This window comes from Chenopodium album, chromosome 9 (genome assembly GCF_948465745.1).
Source record: "Chenopodium album chromosome 9, dcCheAlbu1.1, whole genome shotgun sequence".
Classification (NCBI taxonomy): Eukaryota; Viridiplantae; Streptophyta; class Magnoliopsida; order Caryophyllales; family Amaranthaceae; genus Chenopodium; species Chenopodium album.
This window is the reverse complement of record NC_137842.1, coordinates 62,852,928-62,877,815: the sequence shown is the minus strand read 5'-3', so window position 1 is coordinate 62,877,815 and position 24,888 is coordinate 62,852,928. Positions and strand designations below refer to the sequence as shown.

Genomic DNA, 24,888 nt, shown 5'->3' with positions numbered 1-24,888 from the left:
GTATGAGAACAGACCCTTAATTATTGTGGTATAAATTATCAAAGGACCTACTTAACTAAAATCTTAATTAACTTACTAGTTAGAGTCACATGATTGATTTTTAAATCTTATCATGCTCCTTTATAAGTCATTTGAGGTTGAAATGCGGCTATTTGAAAATGACTTCTTTGTTCAAAGAAGTGGGTTAATTTTGGGACAATAATAGTAGCCATGACTTTGTTCAAAGACCTAAGTTTCCATGAAATTCTGGTATACCATAAACAAGTCCCTACCAAATTCGGAGTGGTGGAGTAGAAGAAAAATATATACTCGGTTCTCAATATTTTGTGTATATATATATATATATATATATATATATATATATATATATATATATATATATATATATATATATATATATATATATATTGAAAATAAAAAAGAAGTAAGCAAACAATTAAATTAATGGAAGGCACACATAAAATTTTTGCTCCCAAATTAACCCACTTCTTTGAACAAAGAAGTCATGGCTACTATTATTGTCCCAAAATCTTGCCTACAATCAGGTACAAAACCACCGACTCAAAAATTATGAGCACTTCAACAACAAAATATAGACGTTCTGCTGGATATAAACCCAGCATTTGGAATCTTGAGTTCCTTATTGAGTCTTCTAAAAGAGATCGTTATGTCCATCAACCGGTAAGTTATTATTATTATAACCTTTTTTTTTTTGTTGGTAAGTAGAACTGTACGTAGAAGGGTTCTACTTAACCGGAACCTCTCACTGGTCCTCCCGGCCTAGATTAGCGGTCTAGAAACTTTGAAAGTTGGGGGGGGGGGGGGGGGGGAAGGGTGAGCAAATCCCCACCCTCCAACCAAGAGGTTGTATGAGATGCAAACTTAACCACTAGACTAAGAGGTTGTGAGATGCTTGATATTATTATTTGGTTACATAATTTTATATTATATTTGAAGAAGTCTAATTCTAACACAAGTAATATTTCGATGGTCGCACTTATATATTGTTTGGCATCATATATTTGAAACATATTTTCTTATAGTTGTAGATAATAACGTTTTCTTATATAATCGTAGAAAATAATGTTAGTTTTTTTTTTTTTCATACTTTTTTTGGTTTTCTCCTCTTTACATCGCCTGAATATATAACCAATATAATTGTTATCTTAAATGGCATCATATATATATAATGTTACTCCGTAAACTAGCTATGTTTGCTTATGTGATACTGTGTTAATAATTTACGCTAATTATTTATTTGTCATGTGTGCTTGACTAATCAAATCGATCTAGGATGATGAGTACGTAAACATAGTAAAGAGACTAAAATGTGAGGTGAAGAATTTGATGGTTGATGAAGAATTGGAACCCTTAGTGATTTTCAAGATAGTCGATGAAATTCAAAGATTAGGTCTTGGAGATTATTTTGGCCAAGATATAGAGAGTGCACTATGTAGATTGGCATGCAAATTTGGTGATTTGGAACTTGATCTTCATGCTACTGCTCTTGGGTTCACACTTCTTAGACAAAGTGGAATTTTTATTTCTCAAGGTACGTGTCTTTGTTAAATGTTTAGATTAGATCATACCATACCTTTTATCTGCACCGGATAACCCTTATAACACTAAAAAACTAACTCTTATGATGGTTAGTCACACGGTGAAACCTGCCACATATAAAAGTTTGTGATCTTTTATATGTATGTTTTTGCTTATCACTACAATATTTTAATCTTGTAACCAAACAAGGTTGGTTGAGTTGGTGATGAAGAAATATATGGTGTGTACTTTTATTATGGTTAACATATCATGGCCTGTGTATTTGGTGTGAGAAACAGATATCTTTAAGCAATTCATGGATGAAAACGACAACTTTAAGCCCTCTTTATGCAATGCCAAAGAAGGGATGATAAGCTTATATGAAGCCTCATATTTTGGATTTGAAGGGGAGCATCTATTGGTTGAGGCCAAAGCTTTCACCAGGGAGTATCTTCTATCTAATAATAATCATTTCAAACAAGAGGATAAACTCATTGTTGATGATGATGTGAATCACACATTAGGGCTTGCATTACGATATAGAATGCCAAAGCTTGAAGCTAGACACTACATCGAGACTCATCCTAAGGATGTTGAAACCGCCTTGCTTCAACTTGCCATGCTCGACTTCAATAGGGCTCAATTGATGCATCAACAAGACCTCCACGAGTTGGCTAGGTAAGTCATAATAATAAGAACATTTAGAAACAGAGGGAGTATATACCTTTTTATGCGGGAAATTCCCTGTTTCTCATGGGGCATTTTCGTGAATAAATCAAAAACTTTTTCATTATTGTAGGCTCCACAGTTGAATAAAGTTGTTGGTTTATTTACAAAAATGTCATGTGAGAAACAAAATTTGTTTCTCATCATGAGAAACTAGGGCATCCGCCTTTTATGCAACTACTGTTTTTAATCCGTAGGTGGTGGAAGGATCTTGAGCTATCGGAGAAATTGAGCTTTGCAAGGGATAGACTAATGGAGTGCTTATTTTGGGGCATAGGCACATTACCTAAGCCTGAACTTAGCTCCGGTCGAAAGGCTTTAACTAAAGTCTTTAAATTCATCACTATAATTGATGACATCTATGATGTTTATGGGACCATTGATGAACTAGAGCTCTTTACCAATGCCATTGAGAGGTTAGCGATTAAACTATACTAGATCTATATGCACGCACATAAGTAAAATTTTAAAGCTTCCTAAACTATTTACTAAATTTTGAAGTTATTTATTGTTATTGCTTGTTTATATGTTATTTGTATGTTGATGTAGGTGGAACATTAACGCTATTGACGAGTTACCAGACTACATGAAAGTAACCTTCCTAGCTTTGTACAACACTGTTAACGAGATTGGATATGAAATTCTCAAGCAAAAGGGTTTTAATTGCATCCCTTACCTTAAAAAATCAGTAAGTAAATTACATATGTTTGAGGGTGTTTGTTGGAGAATTTATTGGGTCAAAATTAGCTGGTTTGACCAATTTTAATTGATTGACCAATTATATATATATATATTTATTTATTTTTGGAATAATGATTGACCAATTATATACACAATCACTTAACTTAAAATCCTACAACAATAAAAATGACAATATCCTATTGGTAATTTTGCACACTCAAACAGCTTTAATATTAATAAAGCAGTTATTAGCCTGACACATTATACAACCACCATATACAACTAGTTAGTCAAAACAGTTAATACAATCAGCTAGTAAACTTTGGCTAAAACGATCAAGTTGAATTTTATCTTTTCACCAAACACGAACATATATATTTGTAGTAGACTAAATATATTATTCTTGACTATCTATGCAGTGGGAAGATATGACAAAAGCATTTTTGGTGGAGGCAAAATGGCTCCAAAATAGCCAAACTCCAACATTTGGAGAATATCTCAACAATGGATGGGTTTCAGTCTCAGGAGTCGTAGCATTGACACACGTATTTTTCTTCGTGAGTCCACAAATTACTCCTGAGGCACTTCATTGCTTAAAAAACAACCATGACATTTTACGTTTACCTTCCATGGTCTTTCGACTTTCCAATGACCTTGCCACTTCTGAGGTACGTACATACTTTATTATTACTAGTCCGTCTCACCTAAGACTTGATGTACATATATAGTAACGTTTAACATATCTGACTTTTTTGTGAGCTTGATTATTTTGGTGTACGTAGGCTGAAATAGAAAGAGGAGAAACAGCAAATGCAATATCATGTTATGCTAAGGAAAAAGGCGTAACAATGAAAGATGCACGTAAACACTTAAGCAATTTAATCGACGAAAGCTGGAAAAAGCTAAATGAAATTCAAGTATTGAATGAGACTCCATTTTCGGTTGATTTCATAGAAGCAGCCATGAATCTTGCTCGTACAGCTCAATGCGCGTACCAACATGGAGATGGTCATGGATCGCCTGAGCTAATAAAGAAGAAAATTATATCTCTCATAGTTGATCCAATCCATTTATAAGATGTATGTTTAACACAATTGATAAAATGTATGTTAAATAAGGATTTACATACTCATTACATGTATTGTTTTGAGTTTAATTTGTATTATTAGAAAATAGTGTAATATAGAAGAAAGTTGTCTATAGTGTGCTACAAGTGATGTACTTATTCACATATGACGAATAATACAAGTGATGCACTTATTCAGATATGGCGAATAATACTCCGTACAAGCTAAGTGCTGCACTTATTCAAATATGGAGGGAGCTACATATGAGTGTGAGAGTATATCACAAAAGTTAAGCTATGCACATCACACCTTAAATTGAATCTACCGCATTTCCCACGTAATAATTGATTTTTGAATATAATATTTTTTTTGGTGTTTAGAGAGCCATAATGGCGGATGATGAGAATTGATCCCAAAATTCCTAGAACCGAGAGGGAAGCTCTAACCACTTGAGCTATCCTTCACTCTTCGATAGAACATAGATAGCCTAAATATAGGGCAAGATTATATGGAATGATGGATCATATTAGACGTAACTAACAGTGTTAATGTTCCTATGTAAGCCAAGACATAAAGACAATGTAAAGAGAGTGAAAAACTATAAAATGAAACAAAAAAATGAAAAATCCGACCTGCCGGAATCGAACCAGCGACCTAAAGATTAGCTGTGTTAACCACTACAGTCTTCCGCTCTGTCAACTGAGCTAAGGTCGGATTGTTAACAATCATCACATCACTTTATATTTATTTAAATATAATGAATTAAACAAGTGATTGAGATAATAGTTAAGACAACACTCCCTACATCTCTACTTTTTTGCACTATTTGACAACAGCGCCAAATGTGTTTCCGTTTCCATACCCACAAACAATTTTTTTTTTTTTTTTTTTTAAATGAAATTCTTAATGTAATTAAACCGTTGTGTGATCTATTAGTTCATTCGAGTAACCCTTCATCTTTTATTTTGACTATTAAATAAAATCCAAGTGTTTATATAAGTTGAGTAACCTCATTATTCCATTTCAAAGAAACCCCTAATCCTTCAAAATAACTCCATTTGACCATCGTCGCAACTCTTGTTACTCAGTTAATCTCAATCAATCAATCAATCAATCAAAGCCTTAATCCCAAAAGTGGGGTCGGCTAACATGAACCAAATATGATTATTCCGTGTAGTCATCAACATAAATCTTTCTCCTCCATCCCTTACGATCCAAAACTTCATCCTCACGTAAATCCATGCACTTCATATCCTTCCTCACTCCTTCCAACCAAGTCATTTTTGGTCTCCCTCTTCCTCGTTTAATCCCTCCATGATCCCACTCTTCCACTCTTCGCACCGGTGCACCCACGGGTCTCCGTCTTACATGTCCAAACCAACGCAGACGATTTTCCCTTAATTTATCTGCAATGTCTGCCACACCTACTTTCTTGCGAATAACCTCATTTCTGATTCTATCTCTTAAAGTGTTTCCACACATCCACCTTAACATGCGCATTTCCGTAACCTCCATCTTTTTAATATGCTCTTTCTTAGAAGCCCAACATTCTGTACCATAGAGCAACACTGGTCTTATGGCAGTCCTGTAGAATTTTCCCTTCAACTGTAGGGGAATGCTGCGGTCGCATAACACTCCCGTGGCCGCTCTCCATTTAAGCCACCCTGACTTAATTCTGTGGGTTACGTCTTGATCAATGTCACCATTCTTCTGGATGATCGACCCAAGATACTTAAAACATTCACTCATGGTCAAATCCTTTCCATCCAAACTCACCACTTCATTGCTTGTCCCCCTCTGAGTGCCAAAACGACATACCAAATATTCAGTCTTACTCCGACTTAGCTTAACTCTTGTTACTCAGTTAATCTCTATTATGTAAATGAAAGGGGAAGAGTGAAAATTTAATGTTCATATTGTAGATCACTTAAAATACCTCTCATCCATTTTATAGTTCGTATTTTTTTAAACTAAGATACACAAAATAATATAGGCCATAATAGAAAATCAAGGGCTGATAGACCTTGATATAATTGCAATTTATTGGTCGAGTTGGCGATTAAAAAAAAAAAAAAAAAATGTCCTTGTGCTTGGTTTTGGTTGTTTTGTGTTTTTGTACAATTGTACTCCTTATTAGATTTTGGATAATTTGGCGATTGGAGAGTAGAACGGGGTTAGCAAAATGTCAAGGAACACGTTCTTACACTTGATTGAGCATTTATTTTGTGTTGAATTTTTTATACTACCGACAGTTTAAATTTTAATCAAATTAGATTATTAGCCTCATACTCATTAAGGTCATCTGTGGATAAACTTAATTAGTGACTTTGTCAACTTAATTAGTCATTTCACCATTTCAAATTTTCAATATAGCAACTAAGCAACTAGCAAACGTTGTGATATTCCATCAAGAATTTCCCTTCATTTTTTCCGTTGCAAGAGAAGCCTAATTTAATCAACTAATTTCGTCATTACTAACAAATAATTTCACTGGAACAGGATAATTATGGGTATAAAACAATAAATTAGAAGGCTTCATTGCGACAAGATACCATAATTAAATCTCTCAAGATTAACTAGTATGTAGATATGAAAACAAAGCGGTCAAATACACAATGCTTATTACTTTACTCTCACAGGACATGGCTCTATTACACTCTATTAGAGACATGCCTCTGCATAATTTCCTACTAAATAATTGCCGTAACGTGCAAACCAAATAGATAAAAACAAATCTTATGGGCGGATCACCCTGATCTAACAACCAAGACATACTATATAAGAGGGAAAAAAAAAAACTTTCTACATTCACATTAACAATTTGTATTATACTATAAAGGGAAGGTGAGAAGGCCACAAAGAATATCCTACGAAAATTAACTATAAAACATTAGGAGCATGAATTAACTGTATCTAAAATGTGGCCCTCCAATGGAACTCTCAAGCAGTACAAAACAACCATATAGCAACGGTGAACAATCCAGTCCCCTAAATCTGCCATCCCGTTCAAAAACCTGCGCAAATGTTATGATAGCAATCAAAAATTTAGAAACTACAATAAGATCAACACTGAATATAAGTGAAGACTTCCTATATTCAAAACTGAATATTTACGGGATTAGCAGGCACACAAACATGCAAAAAAAATTCAGCAACGGAGGGAAAGTCTGATCTTTCAGAAAAGCGCTGATTTCACAGAACTACTTATCTAACTCGATTTCGGATCCAAAAGTAGGTACATTTGCTTATATATTACTGATAAATTGTTTTGCTAAAACATAAAGTACATGTTTCACTGACATTAAACTATACCACAAAAAATAAGGCAATTGTGATTTGTGAAAACACAAAAAAAGGAAGAGAATTCTCATAATAAACTTGTGAAGATCAATAATTTGATCAACTTTGAATCGTAACACTATACTACAACACTTGAGAAAAAATTTACTCAAGCATATTTTCATACCTTATGCAAGGATGTCTACAAGCCAAAATCAACAGTTATACAAGGGACCTTATGGATGTTGAGTAAGCACTGCAAGATCAAGACAACAAGAATAAGTTACACCACCGCAAACATACAGAAAAACGAATATTTTTTTATGTTGCACAACTAGCACAAGTGAGTCAGAATAGTGAGAAGTGACAAAAACGTTAGTCAGAATGGAAGAGACAACCCAGGCGCAATAGCCAACTATTTCTAATTGTCATCACCATGGCTTGCAGACAAGTAAATTTACAAAGTTGACAACATTTCCTAAACAAATCATAACAATACCAGTGCACCTAGTTTCACAAGAGAGTGGTCATTTTTTAACCAACAGTTGAAAACCAACAAGGTTCAATACCAAAATCGAAAGAAGTCATCATTCAAGAATGAGAAAGTTATGATAAGGGTATGGAAAGAAAGAGTTCAGCAATTGGACTTCAGAAGAGGAAAAAAATCAATTAATCACCAGAGACAAAATTTGGATTTTCAACACTGGCCCAACCAATTGCCTTTAAGCTGATGGGGTTCCGTCATTATTCGTACCCCATTCTTCGGTTTCGTTACCGTTGACGAGCACAGCGCCATCATTAGAATCAGCATCTACAACAACACCCTCTTCTTGACTTTCATCTGCTCCATTCTGCTTAAAGAGACACAAAATATAAGAACATTAGTTTTTTCATAACATTTTCATCAAGAATTCAAAGAAACAAAGGGTAATAGAAAGCTAGCAGTTCATCAATCTAGAAAATACATGTTACATTCTCTAAGAAAAAAAAAAACTTCATTCCAAACAGCATTATTTACGGCAACCAAAAAAAAAAAAAAGATTATGTACATACTTCATCTTCAAGAACCTCATCTTCATGCACCTCGTCTTCATGAACCTCGTCTTCATGTACTGTGTCGCCATTTTCAAGAGGTTGGTCTTCCTCTATCTGCATACTCTTAAAGGCTTCAACAAGATCAATTTTTGATTTCTCTGCATATTGCAAGTATTGCTCAGCTGGAGGATAACTGCCTCTGCATATATTAATAAAAGGTCAATTCGGGTTTCTAAGTATGACCCAAAAAAAAAAAAAAAAGAATCTCATATGAATAAAAGTTCACCACATTCACATAGTATCAATCAATCAATCAATCAATCAATCAAAGCCTTAATCCCAAAAGTGGGGTCGGCTAACATGAACCAAATTTGATTATTCCGTGTAGTCATCAACATAAATCTTTCTCCTCCATCCCTTACGATCCAAAACTTCATCCTCACGTAAATCCATGCACTTCATATCCTTCCTCACTCCTTCCAACCAAGTCATCTTTGGTCTCCCTCTTCCTCGTTTAATCCCTCCATGGTCCCACTCTTCCACTCTTCGCACCGGTGCACCCTCGGGTCTCCGTCTTACATGTCCAAACCAACGCAGACGATTTTCCCTTAATTTATCTACAATGCCCGCCACACCTACTTTCTTGCGAATAACCTCATTTCTGATTCTATCTCTTAAAGTGTTTCCACACATCCACCTTAACATGCGCATTTCCGTAACCTCCATCTTTTTAATATGCTCTTTCTTAGAAGCCCAACATTCTGTACCATAGAGCAACACTGGTCTTATGGCAGTCCTGTAGAATTTTCCCTTCAACTTTAAGGGAATGCTGCGGTCGCATAACACTCCCGTGGCCGCTCTCCATTTAAGCCACCCTGACTTAATCCTGTGGGTCACGTCTTGATCAATGTCACCATTCTTCTGGATGATCGACCCTAGGTACTTAAAACATTCACTCATGGTCAAATCCTTTCCATCCAAACTCACCACTTCATTGCTTGTCCCCCTCTGAGTGCTAAAACGACATACCAAATATTCAGTCTTACTCCGACTTAGCTTAAACCCTCTAGATTCCAACCTTTGCCTCCATTGCTCCAACTTGACATTAACCCCATCCTTAGTCTCATCCACCAAAACGATATCATCTGCGAACAGCATACACCATGGAACCTCATCTTGAATTGGTCTAGTTAATTCATCTAGAACCGTTGCAAAAAGAAAAGGGCTTAATGCAGACCCTTGATGCAATCCGATTGTAATAGGGAAATCTTTTGTCAACCCTCCGCATGTCCTCACATTTGTTGACACATCCCGATACATATCCTTAACTAGGTCTACATACCTTCGTGGGATACCTTTCTTCAACATTGCCCACCAAAGTATCTCTCTTGGCACCTTGTCATATGCCTTCTCTAAATCAATAAAGACCATATGAAGATCTTTCTTCTTTACCCTATAAAACTCCATCATTTGTCTTATCAAATGGATTGCCTCCATAGTAGATCTCCCAGGCATAAAACCAAATTGGTTATCTGAAATGCTTGTGCATGCCCTCAACCTTTGTTCAATCACCCTTTCCCACAACTTCATAGTATGGCTCATAAGCTTAATTCCTCGATAGTTAGAACAATCTTGAGCGTCTCCTTTGTTTTTATAAACCGGGACCAAGGTGCTCTTCCTCCAATCTTGTGGGATCCTTGTAGCCGTCCATATCTTGTTGAAAAGGTTTGTTAACCAATCAATACCAATCTTACCCAAACACCTCCACACCTCTATCGGTACCCCATCAGGGCCAACCGCCTTCTTAGGTTTCATCTTCCTCAGTGCAATCTCCACCTCTACTCTCCTAATCCTTCGCACATACTCCATGTTGATTTCTTCATCACTCATAGAGGTATCTCCTATCACAACTCCATTACTTCCATTAAATAATTCATCGAAGTACCCCTTCCACCTGTCCTTGATGCCCTCCTCTTGCACTAGGACCATTTGGTTCTTATCTTTGACACACTTCACCATGCCAATATCCTTCCTTGCCTCTTGTCTTCTCTTTGCCATCTTATAAATGATCCTTTCTCCCTCCTTGGAATCAAGCTTTTCATAAACCTCCTGATATGCCTTTTCTTTTGCTTGGCGAACAGCTGCCTTTGCCTTACTCTTAGCCTCCTTATACGCTGCAAAGGTTTCATCACTCCTACATTTTCCTAAGGCTTGATAGCATTCCCTTTTTTGCTTAATTACTGCTTTCACCTCTTCATTCCACCACGAAGTATCTCTCTGTACCGAAGTTCTTCCCCTTACTTCCCCTAAGACCTCTTTGGCCACTCTTAGGAAACAGTTCTTCATTCGTAACCAAGTCATGTCCGGATCCACCTCTCCATCCCAATCCGCTTCTTCAATTACCTTTTCTGTAAAAACCTTAGCTTTTGCATCCCTTAGGGTCCACCATCTTATCCTTGGTTCTTCTTGTCTAACTTTTTTCTTCGCCTTCTCTTTCAGACGAATAGTCATTACCAATAGCCGGTGTTGGGTGACCACACTCTCCCCTGGGATAACCTTACAGTTTATGCAACTTTGTCTATCTATGCTCCTTGTGAGCAGGAAGTCTATTTGAGTTGCATTTGCTCCATTCCGAAAAGTTATCAAGTGTGAATCCCTCTTCTTAAACCAAGTATTAGCCAAAATTAAATCATATGATTGGGCAAAATCCATAATAGCTTCACCACCGGCGTCCCTCTGCCCATACCCAAAGCCTCCATGGACACTCTCATAGCCATCTCGGCTCGCCCCAACGTGCCCATTTAGATCCCCTCCAATATATAACTTCTCTGAGTGGTGGACACCCTGCACCACCTCGTCTAGGTCCTCCCAAAATTGTCGTTTCTCTTCTGCATCTAAACCCACTTGGGGAGCATAAGCACTGATAACATTCACAATCTCCTTGCCACATAGCAACTTCAGCCTTATCAACCTATCGTTCTTCCGATAGACCTCGATCACCTCTTTTGCCAACCTCTCATCGAGAACCACACCAACTCCGTTCCTAGCTCCACCATTCCTTGTTCTGTGGCTCGTTTCTTGCCCAACATACCATACCTTATACCCCAAAACCAAGCCTCGAGCTCCTTCTCCTGTCCATCTTGTCTCTTGGAGGCACATGATGTTCACGCGTCGTCTTTTCATTACTTCTACCAATTCTGCTGATTTTCCCGTAAGAGACCCCACATTCCAAGAACCAATCCGCAAACTAAATTCTTTTCTCCCACGCTCCCTCCTGATCCCAACTCCAAGCCCTTGATTATTTGACACCACAATTGGGCAATATGGCGCGTCGCTTCTGGGCGACGACCTAGCAACCCTTACATACTTATCACTGCACCCGGGACTGGGAAGTGCAGCGCGTCGCTCAGTAGGGAACGCCCCAATGGCACGCCCTTGCTCATTTGACACCACACTCGGGCAATGTGGCGCGTCGCTTCTGGGCGACGACCTAGCAACCCTTGCATACTTATCACTACACCCGGGTCTAGGAAGTGCAGCGCGTCGCTGAGTAGGGAACGCCCCCACGAAAATATCTGTTTGGCTCATGTCATGGGATGTGACGAAGTTTTATACTGGCTGTCACTGGCCTACCGTAACCCTCCTCCTTTATGCTAAAAAAAAAAAATAAAAAAAAAAAAAAACACAAATTATGTTTAGGATGAGGAGACTCTTTAAGTATTCTACCTTGTCTCGGCAACTTTAGACTCAACAGCAAGAGAAATTTGCCAATCGTCAAACAGATTAGGATACTCCTGAGGATCTGCCAATGATTCTGCAGCCTTTGAATTTACCTGTAGCAAAGGGCAGAAAATTCTATGAGGTTTAAAATGAAACAATTTCAACTTCTACTTACGCCATAAATAAACAGTTAATTTGATTTTTAAAAAGGCAATAAAGCAATCACCAGCACAACGATATAAATACAGGAAAATTTCTGATTTAAGAAACTATTGTATATTCTACCTTATGTAGGTGTCTATATATTAAACCTTGCTGGAAACAGACCATTAATTACACTTGAAACTTATCCATGCGTGAAACATACTTAAATAACTCTATTCAGAAGCTCACCACTTTACATAAAAAGAAATGCACTGATTATATGAAACATACTTCGAATGCCCAGGCTGCCACACATCTTCAGATGATAAAGATGGGAAGCATGAACATAAAGCACATCCCCAGCTCTTGTTTAGTCCATTTCAATTTTGAAATATAGAATATTTTTGTTTTTAAAAACCAAAAGATCTAAAGTCCACCAAAATTGATTAAAAGCCAGGTCATCCACAAATGCGATTGACAAGCAACTGACCTTGCTGAGATCCTTTCTCCATAAGGCAACAATTTCGGAAACTTTGCTGGGAAGATAAGAACGTGCCATCAAAGCAGCCTCAGGAATTCGGTTACTGCAAAATTAATCAAATTCAGTACGTCAGTTAAGAGATTAAAAGACAGACACCTTAAACAAAAGCCTTTCTCTGAAGCGATATTTAACCTGTCTATCAACAGCTGAAGACATTCTTCCAATTTACCCAATGTAAATAAGCAAAGGAAAGCAACATTGTTTTTCCCTTGTTCTTTAGCTAGGGTAGCAAGCTCTGAAATTCCCTCAGCATCTCCAATTGAAGAATAAAGAAGCAACATGCCACTGAAATCCTTTGCATGCTTCAAGCATTCTTCTGCCATTTCAAACTGCAATATAGTAGAAACAATGAGAATCCTAAAAAGAAATCCTCAAATTATAGATAAATTATCAATCAGTCATATAAACCATAGGGCCCGATCAGTTTAAGTTCGGGCCAATTTTGTACACAGTTAAAGCCTAGGTCAGTTTATTACAAGTAGGTTGCTTTTGCCTGGTCAGCCAAACATTACCACTCTGACATTCTAATTAATTCCCACAAGCCATACACACCCTGTGGAAAAATGATATACACAGCACGATAACAACCTCATTATATCCCTAGTTTCCTACTAATGATGAATTGAGCAACAATCAGGGATTAATCCCACAAAGGCCAAAATGTAGACACAGCATCAAAATATGACAAGGTGGAACAATCTCTTTGCTACTCATGACAGAATTTCTCTGATAGTAGCAAAACTTTCACAAGAAACTCCATAATAAGTACAAATTAGTAAAAGAAAATAAAGAATAATGAGATACATATATAGGCATACAGCAATCAATCACCTTTCCAGTAGACATGGCTAATTCTCCCAACTGTTTCCACTTAGATTCACTCTGAACTTCTGTAGCAATCTCCTGCAGAGTGGAAACAAATTAAAAAAAAAAAAAAAAAAAATCAGCAATCTCATATCGGTAGCTTCAACATTTTTGTACAACTACCACCACTTACCTTTGCAATTTCTAGTCTGCCAAGCTGTATGGCAAGATCAAACTTATAATCAGGGTCAGTAGCCACTTCAAGAGCCTCAGCAACCATTCCACGTGATTCAAGGAAGCGAGCCACACTGGGAATGTGATTTTACCAATGAATATCCAAAATTAGTCTATAGATTTTTTTTAAAAAAAATAATAATAAATAAAAAAAATTGTGTGCCACGAACAATATGTCAATATTACTCATGAACAACAATGTTCATCAATTGTAAAAAGGCATTCACATCATACAAAAAAGTGGCAAAAAGAAATATATAGCTCCCTCCGTCACTTTTTAATTTTACATTTGGAATCATTTAGTGAGAGAAAAACAGTCAAAGTGTACAGATTAAAAAGTGATGGTCGGGGTAACCCCAGCTATGTGATGTAGTAGTCTAGTGCATCAAAATTTCGAAACAAAATGCTCATTTGCCTAAAATATACGCTAGTTAGGTCAATACATTAATTTTAATCATATACGTCAATATCTCTACTCATAAATAGCACAAAGATTCATGCTATCCCCCCTCCCCCACCTCTCATGTTTTTAAATATTTGCAATTACACTCTTGCAAATACACAACTTAGACCACTAAAATCCACAACTCCACTAGTATGTACTGGTATAATTAAGCAACACAAGAAGTTTATATTTTCAAAATAAATGCCGAGGACAATCTGGATTTTATTTTTTTCAATATTACAGTTGTTTTTATTCTGTCGATATATACTGGTATGTACCTCTATGTTTAAGGTAAAAAAACATAGAGGTACATACCAAAAAACAAGGTGGAAATCCAAAGTCTAAACTTTTAACAGAATGAAGGATAAAGTATCTCTAAAACGAACTTTTTTTTTTATAGAATATTAAAGTTAAACTGACCTATTATGGTGCTCCTTTGGAATTGTAGGTAAAAGTTCCTCAGCACGTTCAAAATCTCCACGCATCACAAGAGTCTTGTATTCAATCAAGCTAAGCAGTAAAGTGTAACCTATCACACTGCAAAACAAAAAGAGGAACAACAAAAAAAGAGCTTAGTAATATAGATCACAGCAACATCCACTTTTATATTGAAGGCTGCACAATTGAAGCTCACTTGAATTCTTTATCAATAAGATACACCCGACTTTGACTAGCAAGATAGCCCATCAGATACATTGGACGGTCCAAGTGAAACATTGTGGTTACCTGAAGCCAAAACATAGTTTCTCAGGAAAATCTAGACCATTCTATTCAAAGAAAGAATATCCACATAGAGTTTAAATGGATATACCTCACCACCAACACAATAATTCAGCCTCCAGGAGGAATTATTGTATATGAAACAATCTCCAACCCAAATTCCTGTTCTCACACGTTCATTTGTTTCATGGAGAAGCTCAAATGCATCCTCTACACCCTGGTCATCAATCGGCTTTCCACTATCCACATAGGCTGACACAGCATCGCGCTGTAATTATCATAAGCCACAACAGTCATCACCCAGAAGCTCATGAGAATTTGAATAATAGTGGCAAGGAAGAAGAGCAGAACTGACTGAGAAGGATGCATAAAGAGAAAGCAATTCTCACATTGTATTTAAGGATGTAGAAAGATGTGTCACTAGCAATAGCCACCAAGTCACCACTATCAGCCCAGTATAAGTTCTGCAATGATCAATTAAAGAATGCATACATTGTAAATGCAGCCACATATGACAGATTAAAACTACAAGGTAAACTATAGATATAACACTTACTTTAACATTGACATCAATCCTACGGATAAATCTGCATTCAACCCAGTCATAGAAACAAATGAAATCATTAGAGCACATGGCCAACAAAGTTCCACCGTATATTCTCTCTGCGGAAAAACTTGGTCTGTGACTCTTCTTTTCCTGTAAGAATCCATAAACAACTCAGCAACGAAAAAAACCAACAAACTAGATTCTTACATTAGAAAAGAAAACAATAAGCAAACAATTCTCATATAAATCATCAAAACTCTTTAATATTATAACTATAGAAACAAGAAGCATTCAAACAGCAAATCAAACCCCCCAAGCTCATTGCACAAATAAACAGATACCATGCAGAATAACTCACACTTGCCCCAAAGATACACACAAAATGAACAGAAATGGAACACGGAAAAATTGATATGAAATATAAAGTAAGAACCTGGAAATTTTTGCTGAAAATCTTGATCTTAGAAGTGCTTTCTCTGACAGCATATTCTCCTTCAGATGACCAAACAAACTCCAAAGCTGAACCAAACGACCTATTCCTCCAAGCAACAGCAGTGTAAATGATGTACTCTCCATCCCCACAAACCACGACAAACCTCCCATTTGGGTTGTGCTTTAAAAACTGGAGACCAAAAAAAAAAAAAAACATAAGAATAATGTCCATTTATTCAGAATGGCAAACCACTAGGAGCTTAAAACAAGTAATATGTTGATAAACCCACTAGAAAACACAGAAATTCAGTTTCAAGTTAATTAAAAAAATTTCCTTAAAATGTTAGTGTTGATTTCATTTTCTGAAAAAATACACCATAGCAATTACATCTGACCAGGAACGAAATTAACCCAGACGACCAGACATAATATAGACCGATTGGAAACCACTGAGAGGTTAAGGAAATCACTTTAAAGCTTTCAGCATTCAATTAACTACTAAAATAAACTGTAGTAAACAGAAAGGAGCAGAAAAAGCCTGAAACTCCTCGCACAAATAAAGAAAAAGCCATAAGGTAGCATCACCGTCTTTATAGCACAAGAAATATTCATTTAGCTTTGATGTAATCTTTAGTTCAAGTCATGCTACTTGGCAACATGAATGCCTCACCTGTGGGTAAAGATCACAAGATCCCAACTCCTTCACAGCCAATGGCAACCTTTCACCATCAGTCACCTAACACAAGGAGACATCAAAGATCAAAAACCTTGAAAGTAAACAAATTAAAAATTCATCTTCGTTGACAATAGAGTGCAAAAACATGCTATCAGACTCAAACCTCATAGCCAGCACCAACACGCCTGATATCAACAGTTTGAATCTCGTTATGCTTAGCCCATATAATTTTTCCACTATTATCCATGCTAGCAACAGGGATTTCACGACCCATTTTCACCATGATGGTTCCTTCATCATATCCAATCACAACACTGAATGAAATTTAAAATAAATAAAGTCAGGCCATATCTAATACAAACTCTGCCAAAAATAAACTAATTAACATAGCTCAGAACAATGAATCCATGATATCAAGCCTTTACCACACTTTCTTCAAACCAGAGATAAATAAAGACAAACCAAATAACCAAGTACATTAAAAGAATAACAGAGAAACAAAAGGAAGTTTAATTACAAGTGATGCAAACAAACGAAGCACACGACCTTTAGATTGATTGAGCTTTGATGCCCAAAAATATGTTCATTAAACCTACAACTAAGGTTGTTTTCGAATTGCTAGGTGATTCCCAAAAGAAGCACTATAGAATTAAAACTTACCGACGGGAGCTCTTCATGTATCCAATAGCCCAAACTCTTTCAAGACCATAGTTGAGAGTGTTCTCAAGCCTGCAAATCAAACTCAAGGAATCAGGGAATGAAGTTCAATTTTCAAAAAGTGCATTCTTCAAATAAAAAATTGACATATAAACTTTGATTTACAAAAAAAATAACTAAATATCCGAAATATAGCTTACGTTAAAAAGCAAAAACCCATATAATTCTAAAAAAAATGTTTTCAACAATTAAGTGGTCGAAAATATTGTCTCTCATATCCTTGCAATAAAATGTTCTTATTCTTCTACCAATTAAACAAATGAAAGGACCTATGCATCATCTTAATCTCATATACCAACTCCAAATGAAACACAAAGCCATAGTAAATTACTTTTGCTCCACTTATCGGACTCAAAGACTGGAAAAAAGGAGGTCAGGATGAAATTTTTAAAAATGCATTTGATTGATGCTGAAACAAACTACTCCCTTCCCCCCCCCCCCCCCCTCCTTCCAGATTAACTTTTGCACTGTCCACATGTATTACTTTGAAATGTAATGACGTAAATATTATTTTATTTGTCTCGTTGTATTGTTATAATATATAACCATTTTAAATTTTTCTGAAACATATATAACAAAAAATGGGCAAACTTGAGAACTGGGAGAACGATTAAAAAAGAGGGAGTAATTTAAAATCAAAAGGCAACACACCTGTATGTAGTTGAATGCCATATGCGAACTGTTCCATCCTCAGAACCAGTGATGATTATGGGAAGTTCGGGATGGAAACAGACAGCCGAAACGTTGTGCGTGTGCCCTTCCAAAGTCTGGACACAGCTCTTTGTCTGATAGTCCCAAACCTGTATGCAAATGCCACACATATGAGTTAAATTGCAATAATCAAGCATTAGCAATTAACAAAACATGATGAGGCCTCAGCAATATGTCAAACCTTTGCCGTGTGATCATCTGAACCAGTAATCAGGTATGGTTTGTCACCACCGGTAAAGTAGTCAACGCAATTCACCCCTTTAACATGGGCATCCAAAGTAAAATTTGGATCAGGCGAACCAAGATTCCAGATCTGAAAAATACATCAACATGATTCCTACTTTAAAAAACATTCGAAGAGATAGTCCATAAATTATTGAAATGTACTCAAAAACACATACCTTTATCGTGCGATCAAGGGATGCACTAGCAAAGGTGTTAGTATCTTTGGGGTTAAAAGTGACTTGCATCACATAGTGGGAATGCCCTTCAAATATCTGAGTGCAAACCCAACCCTTGTCCCAATCCCAAAGCTTAATGAGCATATCATCAGATGATGATAGCACATAAGGGAGAGAGGGATGCACAGCTACACACCTAATATAATCTGTATGAGCCTCAAATACTTTAACTTTATCCATTGTATTGTAGTTGTAGACACGTATAAACATGTCGTCTGCTCCGGCAACAACCCATTGCTTTCGTGAAATAAACTTTGCTGACCGAACTGCAAACAGTGAAAGAAACAAAATTAATCAATCAGCGAAAAATGGCACAGAGCATGTAAGATCCAACATTATGTGCAAAAGATATACCTGGTAGCTCAGATACTTCGAAAGACTTTGCCATGGTCTATTAGACAAAGAAATTGTGCCAATGTCAGTAATATTAAACTCTAAGAATTTAAATAGTCTCCAGAACTTTCTAAATATTAACATCTGGGTGACACCCACTTAGGCACACAATATATTTCTAGGTACAAATGACAGGACAAAGTAGTATCACAACTCCAAATGCATTTAAACAGTCCTAACTCACAACAGAGGCAAAACAAGTGTACCATATAATAATCCACACAGAAACAAAATGATAGAACTGTTATGCAGATAATCCCCTAGCACTTTAAGATTGATACACAAAAGTCCAGTAATATGTTTCCAACTTTGTTTCCATTTAATTTTTATGTGTTACAACAGAGAGACAATAAGCATAGATACTCGCCTAGAAGGTGAAATACATGGAAAGGCTGCAGATTAAAAAGGGAAGCTGGAGTGCAAGACACAAAACATTTGGAAAATGCACTTTCTGTGTTTTCTAGCTTAAATAGAATTTTACAGTCATCTGACTTCTCCTCCTGGCAATAACTCCTGATTTTGAGCTTATCTATCCCTTCGCATACATATTACTAGCTAGTATAATAATTTCTACAGGCACAATCAAGATGAAGACACAGCATTAAACTCCAAACATCAGATAGTAGCCAGCTTAGACGGAAAAAAAAAATAAGAAAAAGACCTTCAAGAAATCAACTTTTCCATTGGTTTACAGTGCTTCACATAAGAACTGGTTATGTATCAAGAAGCACCAAACTTTCAAACTACACACAGACAAACATGTCCTACCTATAGTTCAGAAATCAATCTCTTTTCTCGATTAAATCTATGACAGCTCAGCTCAACCTATTCCCATGTAAGGCTAAATGGCACAGCAGTAAGTTAAATCAACAGCAACGGTAGTCATTCCAGCCTTCACCAATATCCCCTTAGAGTTCTATTCAAACTAATACAAGACCAAAACAACTATGTTCGACATGTTCAGTTATTGGATTCCAGAGGATAAGTAGCATTAAAGCTTCGAAACCACTTCAGACATACAACCACTACACTCGTCAAGGCAAAAAGGTCCAAGACCCACAAAATCACCTCCCACACTCAGACATTGTATACAACGATCTCTCGAACATTCAGGCTTCTAGTCACATATTAACCATCTCAAAATTAAACATTATAATAAAACAATTGATCATTAATTAATCGCTTATCGTGCATAGTACATTACTGCCGCATGATCAAACATTACAAAAAGTCAATTAAGCTAATATCATATACAGGAAAATCAATCAAAGAGCTTCCATTACTATTATGATCATACCTGTGACTGGTAGTTCCAGATAACAACAGTTCCAGAATAAAGACTCGCTAAAATCCTGCAACACAATAACAAATCATACGACATTGTAATTATCTCAACTCAAGACGTAATCGTAATCATAATGTAGCGTAAAAATGAAGGATAGAGAAGAAAATCACCATGGTTCGGTTGGATGTAGATCCACAGACTTTACTCGCTCTGATCTTTGCGCGAGTTTCCTCTGATCCAACCAAATCAAACATCAACAAATTGAACAACAATGCACGAATTCAAATCAAATCAAACAAACAAAAGATCTCAGAAATTTAGAAACAAATACAAAAACCTAATCGATCGAATTACCTTGATATTGAGTCGGAGAGGCTGTCGATTGAACAAAACACAAAAACAACAAAAATTTCCATCAGATCTCAACCAAATTCAACAAAAAATGAGAAACAAAAACACAAAATAATGACGAAAATTGAAGGAAAAGAGATCAAATCAAATCAGATCTGAAAATCGTGAGAAATGAAGTGAAATTGAGAGAAAACGCACCATTTTTAGGGTAAATTAAATCTGCCGACAATCGAGTGTAGATTAGCGATGAGATTGAAATTGAGAAATGGAATAATTGCAGAAGAAGAGAGAGAGTGAGTGAGGTGAAGAGAGAGAGAGAGAGAGAGAGATCAGATGGAAGGAGCTTCAATGGCGCCGAAGTGAAGTGAGGGAAGAGAGATAAAAGAGAGAGAAGGATGTTAGCGTTTTGGAGAATGTAGTTTTTCGGGGAGACTCAAATGTGGATTCATATATTATTGTTTATTATTCGTAATTTATATTTTGTATGCTTCCTAATTAAGATTTGTAATAATGAATTGTACTCCGTAGTAATTAAGGTAAAAAATAAAAAAATAATAAAAAAAAAAGAGTAAAATTGTTACTTACAAAAGAGCAAATAATATTTTTACTTATTTGTTGGTTGAATGAGCAAATGACCCCAATTGAGGGATAGATCAAGTGGTTAGAGCTTCCCTCCCGATTTCAGGAGATCATGTAATCGATTCTCATCACCCCCGCCCTAGAATTTTGGAATGCATGTTAAATTTATGTGTTGATTGTGTAGCGATACATAAACAATGACATCATTTTAGCCAATAAAAGAAAAGATTCACATTTTATATTAGAATCAAATAAATCAATTGTCGCATAAGCAGCTACCGTATTACAACTTCTTTTTGGCATGAGAAAAAGACAAACATTAAATCAAGCTCTATCTAATCTAATATCATCATATACGCCATGAGTTGGGGCTCGAGCACCTAACTCATAGGAGATAGCTTTTATAACATTCACAGTATCTAACTCGGTCCATAGATTTGTGTAGACAAACCTCTTAGCGAGAGAAACCACTTATCGCACAGCCTGAGCTTCAACACACTCCGTTGTAGAAAGCTCGGTTAGCTTAGTTGCTGTTAAAAGTATGCAGCCATTAGCGTGTCTAAACACCAGACCAAGCTCTACTGTGCCAACTATAGTGATGTGTGCATCTACATTTGCCTTAATACATCCTTACGAGGGGGCATTTTACATCAAGCCACTGTCCAATTGTTTGCTTGAACAGTAGGGCAAATCACCTTGTTCGCATACTCCATATAATCCTCCACTGGCCTACAATACCCCGCAGCGAGCAAAACTGCATTTGGCTTGGGCGTTTGTTCTAAAAATTATCAAGTTCCTGCATCACCAAACGACCCAAATCAAAGCTGCCATACGCCGAAGGATTCCTCCCTCCACTTTTCTATATAGCTAATTCTACCTAGCAACAAACTATTCAGTTGGAGCATTGGTCACGTACACTATCAGCTCACTATGGTCCCATATTTCCTATGTTGTAGAGCAATCAAACAAAGAGTGTATGATTATTTCCCTCGCAACCCCACAAATTGGGCAAGAAGCATCATTGGTAACATGTCGCTGCACAAGCTAGTCGTTGACAGCAAGATTAACTAACAAGGTTTGAAAGTTTATTTTTATGAGTTACGTTAAAATTAATGAATAAGATTTGAAAGTTTATTTTTACGAGTCACATCAGTAAATAATACCTACGAATAGTTGTTTGATAATATTTTCACATTAAAAAAATTATTATCCTACTATATGGCAAATGAGATAACATATACAAAGACATTATTGAGTGTAATTTCAATTATAAAAAAAAATTACACAATGATTTAGGAGTTATAAATTTTTAAAAAAAAAAAAAAAAAGAAGATAAACTTTTAACATTATACTTTTTTTCTAATATCTGACAAATGAAATATCATATTTATAATATACTTATTAACTGTAAATTCAATTTGCACATAATTAGAATCAATGAATAAGTCCTAAAAAAATAAAATAAAATAAATTCAATGAATAGGGTCGCATAATAATAATAATAATAATAATAATAATAATAATAATAATAATAATAATAATAATAATAATAATAATAATATAAAATCTAACAAGTAGTAGAAAATTAATCAATATTTATATGGTCTAATTAAGAAAATTATCCTTTCATATATTAACAAAACTAAGTTATAAACAATAAAAGTGCGAATAAGTTTAAATTACATAATATACGTATATCAGTATATGTTCAAGGCTGATAAGTTTAGATGAAAAGAACACTACTTGCATTTACAGCAATGATTGGGAAAACAACTCCCAATATTTTTTTTAGAAAGATTCACTACCATCCAGCTCTATAAGTCTAAGGGTCTATTCTCATACGTTTATTTTCAGTTCAGTTCCTAATTTCCTTCTCTTTATAAAATATTCATTTCAGTTCAGTTCAGCTCTAATAAGTCCAGATCATTTCAGTTTAGTTCAGCTCTAATAAGTTTAGTTCATTTCAATTTAGCTCAATTCAGTCAATGAGAACAGACCCTAAGACTAACAGTCTAACATTTGTGATATGTTTTCGTGATATTATCAAGCTTCTTTGTATTCTATTGCTGAGATGATTTTTTTTTTTTTTTTTTACTTTAATGGTTTAATGGAATCAAGAATTCTTTTGCTTATGGATGGAATTAAGAGCTATCAGGTTTTGCTAGATAAGTTTTCATTTCAAAATACTACATTATTGTTAGGCAAGGCTTGTGGTGTTATTTTTTAGTTCTTTTTCAAATGAATTGTTCATGTGTGGAAAGGAAGCTTAGCTTGTGCATTTCAATGGTGCGCAACATGAAAATTGTGTATAGATATATAGATAAAGATATGCTCTATAACAAAAAAAATGGTAAAGATATGTCGTTGATTTGATTGTACTTGGTATTAAGTAATAGTTTTTGAAATGATTATGTTCAGTTCAATTGAGTTGAGTTCAGTTCAGTTCAGTTTTTTTTAATTTCCTCCACTCATAAACAATTCATTTCAGCTCTATTCATTTCTGTTTAGCTCAGCTCCAATAAGTTTAGTTTAGTTTAGTTCAACCCCAATTACTTCAGTTCCAATCAGTTCAGCTCCAATCAGTTCAGTTTCGTTCCAATCAGTTCAGTTCAATTCAATTTAGTTTAGTAAATTGAAACGGGTCCTAAGTTGAACACTTATTTTGGCGATTTAACAAATTCAAATTATTAAAAAAAAAAAGAGAGAATACAACCTAAATATTAATATAACAACTTTAAATAATTAAAATTTTTGTAATCTATAAAATGTACATTCCCTGTAATCTTTAGGCCCTGTTCTTTTGAGTTTCTGGGTAGAGTAAAGCAAAGCAAATTTCAGTATAGCAGAGCAGATTGAAGCAGAGCCGAGCCGAGCAAAGCAGAGCAAGTTTCATTATTCATTACTACTACTACTACTACTACTACTACTACTACTACTACTACTACTACTACTACTGTAGGGAATTATAGGTACTACGCAGCGGAAAAAACATGAATCATATTCATACAATACCTAATCCCAAGATCTAATGCATAACACATAAAGAACATATAATCGTACCTTTGAAGCGTGATTCCACGTGCGATCGAGCAAGAACAATGGGAGATAAAGAACCCCAAGCGTGATTCCTCTACTTGGTCCACGGGCACAGATTAAGACCTCCACTAATGCTAGTTAGTTGTAATTGAACCCTTCAATTGACCTTCTATGGAGAAGAGCGAGCAACGAACCACCACGAACCACCACACGCGCCGCCAAAGGTGGCCGGCCGTACGGACGAGGGGAGGAGAGAGATAGCCGTGAGTTAGAGAGAGGAATTAGGGTTTTGGGATTGGTTGCCTTGATGTCAAAATACACTATGTGTGAATTATGACTGCTTGCATGCAACCCTAGGCATGGATCTTATTTATAGATCTCTTCTCTAAATAAGAGCCCATGTCAAAAGCCCAAAACTTATTTCCAATCTACCTTGCTAGCCCAATCCATTTCATGATTAGTTAAATGCTCATGAGAACCCATTAATGGGCCTCTAACTTGCTTAACCCAATACCCTTGCGTGTGACCTCATAGGATCCATTCTAGCAGGCTTTGGACCATTTGACTAGCCCAAAGATCATCTCTCATAGTCTAGCAACAGATGATGATGCCCCAAGAGAACGAACTTATTATCTCCATAATAGTGATCCTTGATATATCTAGTAATTGCACTTATCGAAGACACAACTCCTTCAACTACTACTACTACTACTACTACTACTACTACTACTACTACTATTAATATTATATTAATAATATTAATCA

The 24,888-nt window shown here is 35.9% G+C and overlaps 2 protein-coding genes and 1 non-coding gene across 6 annotated transcripts; 1 reads left to right on the top strand and 2 right to left on the bottom strand.

Annotated features, from left to right (window-relative positions):
* The first annotated feature begins 421 nt into the window (after positions 1 to 421).
* On the top strand, positions 422 to 4,212 carry LOC145560096 (tricyclene synthase TPS4, chloroplastic-like). The gene is made up of 7 exons (XM_081621354.1): positions 422 to 681; positions 1,294 to 1,552; positions 1,839 to 2,217; positions 2,463 to 2,681; positions 2,815 to 2,953; positions 3,366 to 3,614; positions 3,729 to 4,212. Exons 1-7 carry the CDS (start codon positions 445 to 447, stop codon positions 4,020 to 4,022), a joined length of 1,776 nt encoding a protein of 591 aa, XP_081477480.1. The 5' UTR covers positions 422 to 444; the 3' UTR covers positions 4,023 to 4,212.
* Positions 4,213 to 4,639: 427 nt separating this feature from the next.
* Positions 4,640 to 4,727, bottom strand: TRNAY-GUA (transfer RNA tyrosine (anticodon GUA)). The gene is given in 2 exon segments: positions 4,640 to 4,675; positions 4,691 to 4,727. It is a non-coding gene; the product is annotated as a tRNA-Tyr (tRNA).
* Positions 4,728 to 6,601: 1,874 nt separating this feature from the next.
* LOC145558695 (coatomer subunit beta'-3-like) lies at positions 6,602 to 20,955 on the bottom strand. Of its 4 annotated transcripts, none has more exons than XR_014092605.1 (26): positions 20,707 to 20,954; positions 20,512 to 20,532; positions 20,328 to 20,389; positions 20,170 to 20,224; positions 18,834 to 18,870; positions 18,420 to 18,745; positions 18,200 to 18,331; positions 17,959 to 18,107; positions 17,251 to 17,319; positions 16,754 to 16,904; positions 16,585 to 16,650; positions 15,916 to 16,104; positions 15,492 to 15,632; positions 15,325 to 15,399; positions 15,027 to 15,203; positions 14,850 to 14,941; positions 14,636 to 14,752; positions 13,730 to 13,844; positions 13,564 to 13,635; positions 12,865 to 13,061; positions 12,682 to 12,775; positions 12,054 to 12,160; positions 8,346 to 8,526; positions 7,970 to 8,146; positions 7,480 to 7,548; positions 6,602 to 7,027 (listed from the first exon to the last, which is right to left on the bottom strand). XR_014092605.1 is itself a non-coding variant. In XM_081620005.1 (26 exons), the coding sequence occupies exons 1-25, from the start codon at positions 20,707 to 20,709 to the stop codon at positions 7,529 to 7,531; spliced, it is 2,748 nt and encodes a 915-aa protein (XP_081476131.1). In that variant the 5' UTR covers positions 20,710 to 20,955; the 3' UTR covers positions 6,602 to 7,027; positions 7,480 to 7,528. The 4 variants fall into 4 exon arrangements, 2 of the variants coding, with proteins under 2 accessions (XP_081476131.1, XP_081476132.1); XR_014092606.1 differs by having other exon boundaries at positions 7,970 to 8,143; positions 20,707 to 20,952; XM_081620005.1 differs by having other exon boundaries at positions 8,047 to 8,146; positions 20,707 to 20,955.
* Between the last annotated feature and the right edge of the window lie 3,933 nt (positions 20,956 to 24,888).

Coding starts and splice junctions, on each gene's coding strand:
- LOC145560096 (XM_081621354.1), top strand. CDS start 445: ATGGAAGGCACACATAAAATTTTTGCTCCCAAATTAACCCACTTCTTT. Junction 682..1,293: donor ATCGTTATGTCCATCAACCG/GTAAGTTATTAT, acceptor AAATCGATCTAG/GATGATGAGTACGTAAACAT. Junction 3,615..3,728: donor ATGACCTTGCCACTTCTGAG/GTACGTACATAC, acceptor TGGTGTACGTAG/GCTGAAATAGAAAGAGGAGA.
- LOC145558695 (XM_081620005.1), bottom strand. Junction 15,204..15,324: donor TCTACATCCTTAAATACAAT/GTGAGAATTGCT, acceptor TGATAATTACAG/CGCGATGCTGTGTCAGCCTA. Junction 12,161..12,681: donor GGAGAAAGGATCTCAGCAAG/GTCAGTTGCTTG, acceptor CCTTTGCTACAG/GTAAATTCAAAGGCTGCAGA.